This window comes from Osmerus mordax, chromosome 11 (assembly GCF_038355195.1).
Source record: "Osmerus mordax isolate fOsmMor3 chromosome 11, fOsmMor3.pri, whole genome shotgun sequence".
Lineage (NCBI taxonomy): Eukaryota > Metazoa > Chordata > Actinopteri > Osmeriformes > Osmeridae > Osmerus > Osmerus mordax.
Genome location: NC_090060.1, coordinates 2,342,265 through 2,355,092, shown reverse-complemented (window position 1 = coordinate 2,355,092; position 12,828 = coordinate 2,342,265). Strand labels below are relative to the sequence as shown.

The 12,828-nt window shown below is 43.0% G+C and overlaps 2 protein-coding genes across 4 annotated transcripts in view; one reads left to right on the top strand and one right to left on the bottom strand.

Moving 5' to 3' along the window:
- Positions 1-366: 366 nt before the first annotated feature.
- On the top strand, positions 367-3,864 carry LOC136952166 (acidic leucine-rich nuclear phosphoprotein 32 family member A). Its single transcript, XM_067246875.1, has 7 exons — positions 367-540; positions 1,314-1,443; positions 2,058-2,151; positions 2,303-2,433; positions 2,648-2,790; positions 3,258-3,455; positions 3,675-3,864. The coding sequence occupies exons 1-7, from the start codon at positions 530-532 to the stop codon at positions 3,790-3,792; spliced, it is 825 nt and encodes a 274-aa protein (XP_067102976.1). The 5' UTR covers positions 367-529; the 3' UTR covers positions 3,793-3,864.
- Positions 3,865-5,385: 1,521 nt separating this feature from the next.
- The window catches only part of golim4a (golgi integral membrane protein 4a), a 57,811-nt gene continuing 50,368 nt past the window's right edge, over positions 5,386-12,828 (bottom strand). For all 3 annotated transcript variants that reach the window (XM_067246219.1, XM_067246221.1, XM_067246220.1), the window contains one exon: positions 5,386-6,138. In XM_067246219.1, coding sequence (XP_067102320.1) covers positions 5,995-6,138 — 144 coding nt within the window. In that variant the 3' untranslated portion in view covers positions 5,386-5,994. The remainder of the gene's footprint in view (positions 6,139-12,828) is intronic.

Sequence of the window (12,828 nt, the reverse complement as noted above, 5' to 3'; positions counted from 1 at the left end):
CGTTCAAACGTATTCTCCCGCATTGTATTTAAGCACTTAGCTTTGTTAGATGATGCAGTTCAGCTTCCACACTGCCTCTTTTGTGTGACTCAAACATTTTTGAAATTCATTTCAGCTTGCGGGTATTTTCTAATTTCTGTATTTTCAGCAATAAAAAAAAAAAAATCATCTTTCAGCATTCCAACGCATTTTCTGCAGGAAATGCACTTTCTCATTTGTTATGTGACCCCCCCCCCCCCTCCCACACACACACACACACACACATTGTGACGTCAAGCAAACTCGGTGACACATTCGCCATATACGTTGCTCAGCAACGAGCGCTTGTCCCCGGTGACCTGCCTCTACAGTTCCGTCGTTCCAGAATTGACACACGAGCTAGACTGCCTCAGAACGAGTCGACCAAAGCTTGTTCTCGCCTTGTCGTTAAAACGGATCTAGTCGTGCCCATGGGGAACCCGGGAATTGCAAAACTACATCGTCTCGCACATTATGTCTTAAAGGCCAAGGGAAGTTTCTATATTGGGACATGTCAGAAAGGTAAGCAAAGACATTAGGAAAATGCATTCTGCTATGTTTTTTTTTTTAAACTACTACTGTATCCCCACTGGCAGACAATAGCTTTTAGGCGTCAACATTTTCTTGCTGTTTATACCATGCGAACAGGGTATGTATGGATCAAAAGTTAGTCTTGGGAATATACCTTTAAAACCTTCCCCGTAGTAAATAAAGTATCCAAACAAATGAACAAATGCAAAAAAACAGACTATATTAATTATATAACAATGTCTGGCCAAACTCTACTCTTTGCACCTATTACAAACTAATGGCACGCACTCAGGTGTCCGCTGTTATGGCGACGGCATTAATCCAGTGTTCAGTGTAACCCAAACCGGACAACAGCGGGTCTGAGTTTCAGCAAGGCGGATGTACGCGAGGGGGTCCGTTACAACAAACAGAGCCCCCTTTTAAAAGCATTTTATCACATAAGTAATTCAAATTGCACTCTTCACGCATCAAGATAATCTCCACACATGAGCAGAACAAATCATGAAATTAAGTCATGCATTAGGGGTTTGTTACTTTATTATTGTGCCGTCCTGTCCTTGTTGGAATGTTTGCGTTGTAGTAGAAGAGTACTAGTACATAGCGCCTGGCTAATTCAGCTCCTTTCCACCTCCCTGCTTTTCTCCCTGCATCTTTCTTTTTGAATCCTTATGTCCCCTTCCCACCCACATCCCATCCCTCCCTCTCTCATCCCGTCTCTCCTTCCTTGCTGTTCCTCCCCCTCTCATCCTTCCTCCCTCATTCAGTTCTTCAGGAGTGAACACGAGCAGTGGCAGCTTTCCCAAGTCCCACTCCTCCCAGTTCTCTGAGTTCAGCGTCACACAGACACCTCTCTCCGTGGACCAGAGTCCCGACTCAGGAATCGTAACAACCCCTGTGAGTACCCCAGATCGACCCCAACGCAGACACACAAACACGTTAAATGGGATCCTTCTGTCCCCAACATTCTCAGACATCCCCCTATTCTTACCTCCACTATTCTACCCTCCTCCCTTTCTAATGCTTTATATTCCGCCCATACTTTCATCCCCTTTCCACCTTCCAGAAACTCTTCAACCTCTCACTCCTCTCCTCAACCGCTCTTTGTGAGCATGTGCAGTAGGACCCAGCTCTGATGTCAGTCAACACTCGAGGCCACCACTGGTAGTGTCCAGGGTCATTTATGGGTTGTCACCCATGGATAGGGTGACAGAGAGACAGGATAGGATTACAGTAACATAGGGTCAGAGAAAGAAGGGGATTAGGGTGATGGAAGGAGAGCATGCTAGACAAAGTTGAGGAGGTAGAAAGGGGGAATGATGAGGAGGAGATAGAAAGAACTGGATGGTGAAGAAGTAGATAAAGGAGGATGAAGGACAATGAGTTATTGAAGTCACTCAATAATCCCTACACTAAACACATTCTTCTCCTCCACCTCCTCTCTCCTTTATCACCTTTTCTTCCCTTCATACACCTCCTCGTCTCCTCCCTTCTTTCCTGCCCTATTCCAGCTTCCATCCAGTAGGTTCAGATTTGTGTCGTGGCACCGCCTCCAAGAGAGTGATGTCACCGGAGACCAGCTCACCAGCCCCAGGGTCAGAGAAGGTCAGAGTCAGGGTGTGACCTTTGACCTTCTGCATCAGTGCAGACAAGTGCATCAGTGTTTCTACAACAGCCATACAGTAAATATACACTCTAAATACATTCAACACAGCTGCACAGCTTATGGAGGCAGGTGGGTGATGTCATCAAACAGGGCCTTCAGAGGAGGAGCTGTTCCTAAGAGAGGGTTTTGACGATGTCCCATTGGAGAGAGGGAGGCATAGAAGAAGAGAGGAAGGGCATAGATGGGCGGAGAGACTACAGGAGAACTGGGAGAACTGCTTAGTAAGACGGCCCATTTACACCAAGTTCTCTTTTCTTTGCATCCTATGAAGTATGTGTGAGTGCAAAATGTGCGCCTGTGCTTACATACGGGTGTGTTTAGTGACTCGTGTCTGGGCATGCATATTGTAGAACTGTGTGTGCGTGTGCATGTGTGAACGTCTCTGTTTAATAAAATATGAAAACACCCCTCCCACTGCACCCCTGCCCCTCCTAGGACCTGAACCTGTCCTACCAGGACCTGGGAGACCCCTACCAGCAGGAGAACTTCCTCAGGATCCTGCACCGGCTGATCCGCGTGGAGGAACTACAGCTGGTCAACAATGCCCTCACTGACCTGAGTTCTATACGACTGCCAAGGTACTACATTACCCCCAACTAACCCGACACTTTCATTATTATGTTACCCATGATTCATCGAATCATGGGTAACAAGCAACGTATTCCAAGACAACAGCTCTTCGTCTCATAAAAATGGCAAGTGAAAGCAGAGACGCAAACTCAGCGACTACATCCGATCTGATGCACATTATTTTTTGCAGGATTTTTACAAACAGTAAACACACACCTAAAAACTATTAAATGAACTGAACTATGAACTAGTTAAGAATTTAAATGGTGAACTATGAACGTGAACGATTCATATTTACTTGTATGAACTGAACTTTTAACTAGTTCATGAGAGGTATGAACGTGCACAACACTGCATCCCACACACCGGGAATGAACTACTTGAACCAAAGCTTTCTTCCAAACAACATTGTGTTCTTTAAAGGGATAACCTAACCACAATTCCCTCCTGGCTTTTGTGTGTTACCATGGGCCAGATGCAGAAGGCTGAACCTGCACAGGAACCATCTGACAAGTGTGCGGCAGCTGCCAAAGCTTCCAGCCGTGGAGCACCTGTGTCTGTCGGAGAATGCCATCGCCACGTTGGGAGGACTGGGGGCGTTGGGGGCCACACCACTCCGGTCCCTCACCCTTACACGCAACCCAGTCACCTTCGCACCGGACTACCGCACATGGTGAGAGAACACCTCAATGGAACGCAGTGGACACAAACTTACACACACAAACACACACACACACTGTTCTCACAAACACTTGAATTTTAAATGGATGGATGCAAAGTTAGGAGGAGAGTGAAAAATTAAGGGATCGGTAAGAGTGACAAATGAAAAGAGAGAAGGCTGGATGGAGGTAGAGGTCTTATCAGGCTTAAACCTCCATGTGTTCCTCCTCAGTGTTTTCTCCTCCTTGCCAAAACTCCAAGTTCTGGATGGAATCCCAAAGCTGCCAGAGGACTCTATGACTCCCAGACTCCAACTTCCAGAAAACACCAGGATGTGTAACATTTTGTAACAGACCCTAGCCCATCAGAAGCAGTCCTGAACACAAGGGTTGCTGTTTTACCTACCAAGTTAAAAACTAAGGGCAGACAATATTTTAATAAAACATTTACAGTAAACTACCTCATGGAAGATAATTTCCTGTGTCTTGTCTCATTGGTTTGTTAAAACTTGTTTTGTATATTTTTGTCAATAAATTGTGTGTTTGAGAGAGGCACATGTTCAGACATTAGTTACATAGTAACGCTGTCCTATAAGCACAGAAGGTAAGTATAGACACACAGGTATGTGTGCCATACAGCAGCTACCCCTGTACACCTTGCAGGGTTATGGATTATCTTTCCAAGCCTTTAGTTTATATTGTTTGTCTCTCTGTACTCCCATACTGACAACAGCTTTTGAATGACAGGTAAATGACCTGTGTGCCCCAGTCACAGAGCAGACAGAAACGCTCCCTCTCTCACACGGACACAGAGGTGGGGGTCACATTGAGATCGTCCCATCCTGTCAACAGTTGTTCATTAATTAATATGCATCCCTGTATTCTCTCTTAATAATGGTGTTGATTTCACATGCACCTGAAACCTGATCAGACACAGATGCTGTTAACACAAAGGGATAGTTTACTGTAACAACCCATAGCATACACAAATGTCCTGTAAACTGATACACACTGTGTGTGTGTATATGCTCTGACACAGCAGTCATCTCCCTGCATTCAGATGAAATAAAAGCTCTTTGGGTTGTGAAGAAGTGTCTCTTTTGCTCCATTGCCTCCTCCAGCTCCTCACTAACCGTATGGTGACATTACAGCTGTAGTTGCCAGTTCTACCAGTTCTACCAGTGCACCTAGACACACATAAAACATATTAATCATTCCACAGTTTAACATGGTGACCTGTACAATGTAGTATGTTCTGTTTGATTAGGATATGAGAATAGGTATGTAACTGGTTCATGAAGAAACAAATCTTTCTTACACAATCTGGTTAAAAGATTAAGTGCCTACAGTATGTGAATCTTAATGGAGATGTGAGCAAATATTATACAGGTTCTCAAGATGGATTTTGTCTCTTGGAAATCAAGACACATTCAAATGATTTATGCCTGGTAATTCATCAATGAAATTATTTGTGACATCCGAGATGAAAGACCTGAAATAGTGCTTAAGATTCTGGCTGGAAGACGGGAAAGAGAAGTGGAGATAAGGAAATAGAGAGTAAGAGGTGAAATAGTACAGAGTACAGAATCAGAGGCAATATAGTGTGTGTGTGTGTGTGTGTGTATGTGTGGGAGACTTATCTCCTGCTGTTATTACCCCTAAAATGAGTCACCTGTTAAACTCACACTCCTCTGACATCTCACAAGATCCCTGGTGTGAACTAGTTGATGACACCACTGCAGAGGAAGAGAGGCTGAGAAAAAGAGGGATAGGGAGAAGATTAGTGAGAGGAAGAGATTTAGTTGAGGGTTAGGGATACATGAGACTCACTTATTGGATGTCACAGCCTTTCATTATTCGGTAGAACAGTGCTAGGGCACACACCATTTAGTACACTGGCATGGACTCCTCACTGACTGACTGCAAAGCACAGAATTGAAACCCTTAAATGAAACACGATTGTGTATTTTTGTCAGATTGGGATTTACAATGGGGATATACATTTATGACACCATGTCAAAAAATTATCCACATCTTTTCTATGGGCTAAAATTCCTCTGACAAAAAAAGATATCTTCCACCATTAAAGATTGTCAATATTGGGATAACAATAAATAAATGAAACATTTTCATTTGATTGGAATGTGAAAGATAGTAGAAAACGTTTGAGTAGAAAACATTTGCATAAAAAACTAGTATAAAAAGCTTAGCAACTATGTTGTGTATTTGTGGGCACACAAACACTTTTTACGTCAAAACACTAATATTACATTCTTACAGACAGAAAGACAAACAGATATATAGATGAACAGAAAATATTTTTTTCCTTTGAGCCTGGAGGGATCTGTCCATCCCCTTAAAAGAAGTTAATCAGTTCCGGTCCCACTTAAACAAGAGAACAATCCAGTTTCCAGGTAGATCCTTCCCATTGCTCTGTTCAGAACGTCAAGTGGATGACAGTTTACTCCTTTCTGGATGAGTGTAAAACAAGGCCTCTGATAGGTCCCAAGGGTAATGAAAAAAGACAGCTATAGGTCAACATCCCTGTCTGTCTCACATCTCTGCCCTGCGATTGGTGTGCTTGCCCCGACCAACAACAACCTCCTCCTCCTCCTCCTCCTCTTCATAGTTCTCCTCATCGTTCTCTGTTTCTTTTCGGTGCTCCGCCTCCTTCTCGGCTTGCTCCTTCACTTCATCCTAAAGAGCAGCAGAAATACAGTGAGTCTACATTATGTTCTAGCTATCGTTTTTCTCCATCAGTCCAACAAACTCAGATTGTTTACATTATATTATCATTAAGAAGATGTGACTGGGATTTAATCTACACATGTAGGAACCACCACTCTTGGGCAAGCCTTCGCATCGGTTTAAGGAACAAAAACTAAAACCAGAAACAATTGGTATTTTACTAGGAACAAAACCAAAACCAGAAACTTTATATCTTTTTGTTCTGGAAAAGAAAAGTTTATTTGAAATAATAGTAACCGGTTAATAACATTGTATTTTTTTCGTTTTAATTTCATTTAGTACAACAAACAAATATGTCCTGCTTAGAACTTTGGTGCAGAGTTTAATTCCTGTCTTTCTCTGAACGTAAATCACATACCGGTATTTGGATACAGGGCTCTACAGTGCGCCCATGTGTGCGAGCGTGGAAAAGTATTTGGGCGCACAGGTGCAAGCAAGTTTTAACCATAGACATACAATCTATGGTTTTAGCCTATTGAAGCTGTCAGTCACGTGAAAAGAGATGGAACCCAAAAATGCTCATACCATTATTTGTGTATTATTATCAGTGTGGGGAGTAACGGAATACCAGCGTTACGTATTCAGAATACAAATAATGAGTAACTGTATTCCGTTACAGTTAAAATTTAAATAGTTGGTATTTAGAATACAGTTGTTACATTGTTGAATTCAATGGATTACATTACGAGTATCTGTTTCACGAGTTTTTTCACTTTCTAAATCAATTAAGCCAACTCCATGCATTTCCCAGAACTTCTATCTGGTGGTTTCTACACTGTACGTGTAAGAGCCAATTCAATGTTTTGTGTAAATCGCCTGTTATTTTTGTTTCTTAATAATTACAGGTTTACGGTGTAATTATTATTTGTTTCTTTGATATGTACAAGGTGTATATTCTTATTTATTTCATTTATCTTGTACTATTAGGCGTTTATATGATTGCGGCGCGACTGCGCAGTTCTGTCTGACCACGCCCGTGGGATAAAGAGTGGTAGAAAGTCCATGCAGGTTAATTGAGCAAGCAGCACCAGAGAAGAAATTTTTATTTTACCGTTTTAAAAGCACATAAAGGTGTAATTCTATGGTCTTAGAAGCTGTTATTGTATTAAGGTAATCAGGAAAATAAACTACAGTCATTCAAAGCCTATTTTCTTAAGTTTTTGCCATTTAAGTTTTGGGGCAATAAAACTTGCACGTTTTTCTAAGGATTTCTGGCCAAGTGTTTTTCTACGCGTACAATTCTTTTCTTTTGCACCTTAAATAGGACCAAGGAAGGCGAGTTTGGACTTTGCTCCTATAGTACGAACATAACCACATCTATCTCTCCCATGTCATTAGGTGCGTTCGACATTGACTGCGGCTGCATGAAATGACCGGCGAGAGTTGCCGCTTGCAGTTGGGGAGTAGTTAAAAAGGCCTCCTTAAAGTCGGACATTCCTGCTTCTCCTGGTTTGCTGCGTTGATGTCAGTCATGGCCGATCAAGAGCTGTTTGCTTAATAAGCGCAGCTAGTTCAGGCAGGGCAATCAGGAAGCGCGCGTCAGTCATCGGGGACGTAAGGCGTCTTACTCCACCTTCCTTTCCTCCGCCCACTACCACACCCATGTTAGCAGCGCATATCCATTGGGCCACGTCCGATAAGGCGTCTTTAAAAGACGCGCGGATACGCACACACTCACCCCGGTTGTTGTATGATCAGTGCTGCTGCCACCCTCCACCATCCCCTTTCTCCCGCGTGCTGTCTGTCTGTTCGGTCCCTCCGGGGGATTATATCTCTATTGCTCCCTGCCTCATATTTCAAGTATGGATGTGTTGCATCGAGGAGGCATGGAGCGCTTCCCTTAGATCATCCACTCCGCCAAAGTTAAATCTACATGTCCATGTCATGTAACAATTAGTGGTGGGCATAGATTAATTTTTTAAATCTAGATTAACGCCAAGATTACAGTGAGATTAATCTAGATAAAAAAAAATAATCTATGCCCAATAGATTAATTTAAAATGGCTCATTTGAATTCCGCCGAAGGCATTCAGAATATGTGTGCTACCCAAATAATGACTAAAAGTAAGTCTTTGAGAACGGGTTTCTCAAGCCAGGTGGCGCATTAGACCAGGAGCTCATCTCCTGTTTCCAAAATGCATCACAAACTGCTTGAGAAAGCTGTTCTACTATGATAATTGGTGATGAAAATAAATTGTGTTCAATAAGATGTACTTGTGTTTATTAACTGTTCATTAGATTAGTTAGCTTGGCTGACAGAGCTGTGCTGACGGGTTTGCCTCAGTTGCACTCAAACATCGTAGTCTGACGACGACTCTTCCCCTGCGCTACATCAGTGCTTGGCCCAGCATCTTCCGCATTAGCTAAGGGATGCTTTGCGTTTCGGTGGTATTTGAGACTGGAAGAACTGCTACAGTAAACTAATTAAGGTTGCAAACAACCTTAGTCTTGTCGAGGTTTCCATTGGGAAGCTTCCTAAAAATACATTTTCCCTAAAGCAAACCAGGCGGCTTCATAGCTGCATCCATGTTAGCACGTCACGTTTGATGTGATAATTTCATACACAAGGCATACACACAGGTTCGAAGACTCGTTCTCGCCCTCTACAGTGCAATTCGGCTAGGTATACATCCGCGCTAAAATATCAAGGTGAAAGTCATCATAGCTTGCGTAGTATAGACCCAGCTCCCAACCCAACTTTGAGATTAGATTAAAGGCGATATTTCTTTTATCGCCGATAAGAGTCGCAGCACGTTAACGCGCGTTAACGCCGTTAACGGCCCACCACTAGTAACAATAAATGCTCAAATCTAATACGTGATTGTCTTGACTGAACTTTATTTATAATGAAACTTTGTATTTCCGTTAGTGAAGAGGCAGACTAAAACCCTTTCTTCAACACATTTTTAATTCAATAAAAAACAGTTTGGTCCGGATTTGAGCATTGGCGAAAGGTGTCAGAATAATTACAAAACACACGTCAAAGTTGTCGTGTGTGAGTCTGGCCAATCATGAAATAGCTGTGTCGTCATTAGAACCCGTGCAGTTGCTCTTGAGAAAATGCGCTCGGCTACACAGCCGGCAGTTCTCGAATCGATCTCATGGTACTTTAATGGCTACGTCACAGTGACCTAGCCTCGGCGCCGTCTCAAGTCGGACAAAAAGTCTAACCAGAATTCACCGTTTCAAGTCAGCCGCCTGCTGCGGCACTGCATGAAGTCATTCCATGTCGAACGCACCTATTGCCTCTCGTTCTTTCCTTCTACAATGCTATTGGCTGAGCCAATGCATGGCCATCACATGCACGGCGGATGCAAACTCTCGTACCATGGTTGGCCAAAGCATGCCTCTCATACACTCTCAAGTAGTTCTTAAGAGACACGTACAGTTAGGTCCATAAGTATTTGGACATTGACACAATTTTCATCATTTTGGCTCTGTATACCACCACAATGGATTTGAAATGAAACAATCAAGATGTGCTTTAAGTGCAGACTTTCAGCTTTAATTTCAGGGTATTTACATCCAAATCAGGTGAACGGTGTAGGAATTACAATACATTTTATATGTTCCCCCCCCCTTTTTAAGGGACCAAAAGTAATTGGACAATTGGCTGCTCAGCTGTTCCATGGCCAGGTGTGTTATTCCCTCATAAAGGGAGTTCGTTATTTCATTGACAAGGAGCAGATAAAAGGTCTAGAGTTCATTTCAAGTATGGTATTTGTGTTTGGAATCTGTTGCTGTCAACTCTCAATATGAAGTCCAAAGAGCTGTCACCATCAGTGAAGCAAGCCATCGTTAGGCTGAAAAATCAAAACAAACCTATCAGAGAGATAGCAAAAACATTAGGTGTGGCCAAATCAACTGTTTGGTACATTCTTAAAAAGAAAGAACGCACTGGTGAGCTCAGCAACACCAAAAGACCCGGAAGACCACGGAAAACAACTGTGGTGGATGACAGAAGAATTCTTTCCCTGGTGAAGAAAAACCCCTTCACAACAGTTGGCCAGATCAAGAACACTCTCCAGGAGGTAGGCGTATCTGTGTCAAAGTCAACAATTAAGAGAAGACTTCACCAGAGTAAATACAGAGGGTTCACCACAAGATGTAAACCATTGGTGAGTCTCAAAAACAGGAAGACCAGATTAGAGTTTGCCAAAAAACATCTAAAAGAGCCTGTACAATTCTGGAACAACATCCTATGGACAGATGAGACCAAGATCAACTTGTACCAGAATGATGGGAAGAGAAGAGTATGGAGAAGGGAAGGAACTGCTCATGATCCAAAGCATACCACCTCATCAGTGAAGCATGGTGGAGGTAGTGTTATGGCGTGGGCATGTATGGCTGCCAATGGAACTGGTTCCCTTGTATTTATTGATGATGTGACTGCTGACAAAAGAGATAGGATGATTTCTGAAGTGTTTCGGGCAATATTATCTGCTCAGATTCAGCCAAATGCTTCAGAACTCATAGGACGGCGCTTCACAGTGCAGATGGACAATGACCCGAAGCATACTGCGAAAGCAACCAAAGAGTTTTTTAAGGCAAAGAAGTGGAATGTTCTGCAATGGCCAAGTCAATCACCTGCCTAAATCCAATTGAGCATGCATTTCACTTGCTAAAGACAAAACTGAAGGGAAAATGCCCCAAGAACAAGCAGGAACTGAAGACAGTTGCAGTAGAGGCCTGGCAGAGCATCACCAGGGAAGAAACCCAGCGTCTGGTGATGTCTATGGGTTCCAGACTTCAGGCTGTCATTGACTGCAAAGGATTTGTAACCAAGTTTTAAAAGTGACAATTAGATTTATGATTATGTTAGTTTGTCCAATTATTTTTGGTCCCTTAAAAAGGGGGGGGCCACATATAAAATGTGTTGTAATTCCTACACCGTTCACCTGATTTGGATGTAAATACCCTGAAATTAAAGCTGAAAGTCTGCACTTAAAGCACATCTTGATTGTTTCATTTCAAATCCATTGTGGTGGTATACAGAGCCAAAATGATGAAAATTGTGTCAATGTCCAAATACTTATGGACCTAACTGTACGTACGAGGGTACTCCTAAAGACCGAAACATGCTTCTGCGTCTCCGTTTACAGATGGGCGGGCGCACGGATACACTTCATTTATGGTTCTCCGTAGGCTGTGGGTGCTGAAAACAATTCACCGCCAGAAGAGTAGGTGGTGCAACGTTTTTTTGTAAGTTGTCGTCGAGTGTTTATTTACCTAGGTTATCGAGAAGTCGGAGCAAATTTACAAATTAGCCGTTTCATCAATAAAATTCGCACATTAACAGCATAATTCAGATGCTGATTTCTATGTACTGTTTAGCTGAAATATGAATTCAAAAAATCTACAGCAATGGCGGTCAAAGGATTCTGTTCGTCCCGTTTATCACAGCAACCCCGCCCCTGACGCAAGCGGTTCTTAATACTGACCAATCACAGCCAAGGGGGTCTCCGTAGCTCTCTGAAATTACGACGGATAGTTCAGGAGGTGCACGTTGAGCTGTCCGAGGCTCTCCGAGGGCTCCCATGTGTCCGTTTTTCGAAAAACGCAGAAGCATATATTGGCCTTAAAGGTCAAATTATACTACTCCGTTTTCACGGAGACGGACACAGGGAATGCCCTCTCCGATGTGGAACGCCCTCTCCGAGCCCTTCGGAGAGCTCTACGTGCACCTCCTGATTTCCCTGACTATCCATCCGCTAGTCCGTCATTTTACGGATACCCCTTGGCTGTGATTGGTCCGTATTAAGAACATCCTGCGTCAGGTCAGGGGTGGGGTTGCCGTGACCAACAAGACGAACGGAATCCTTTGACCGCCTTTGCTGTAAGTTTTTACAATTCATATTTCAGCTAAACAGTACATGTAAAACAGCATCTGAATTAAAATGTGACGAGAAATGGGCAGTGTAGTTGCTGAAAATGTGCTTTTTTTATTGATGAAACGGCTAATTTGTAAATTTGCTCCGACTTTTCAATAACCTAGCTAGCATCACAGTGCAGCGCCACCTACTCTTCTGGCGATGAATTGTTTTCAGCACCCACAGCCTTCAGAGTGTTATAAATTCAACTAATCCGTCCGACTCTGTTTGTCTGTCTGTCCGTAACGGAGTCGGAGTAGTATATTTCGGCCTTTACGAGCATGTTCGGGAAACGCACGTAAGAAATAACGATGGTTCGTTATTTTCCTAGTAGAGAACCCTCGTAACAACTAAGATCCATAGTTATCAGGAAACGCAGTTTAGTAAGCAGGATTTGATGGCCGCATTCCTGCATTTATAAAATGCAAATTCAATGAGGAAGTAATCCAAGTATTCAGAATACGTTACTCAGATTGAGTAACATAACGGAATACGTTACAAAATACATTTTTGGGCATGTATTCTGTAACGAAATACGTTTTGAAAGTATCCTTCCCAACACTATTATTGAGTCCCCTTCTGTCCTGCCGCAAGGCATGCTGAAAACCAAGAGAGCCGTTGCGACCCTTCATGAACACCGGTGCGAATACAACATAAAATACATCTCCCATTAATGAGTACATTGAACCCATCCCACCACAGAGGACCTCATTCGGATCAGTACATAGGGGCCCTGCCTGGAAATGTTTGATGCCTCTAAATGTGCTGA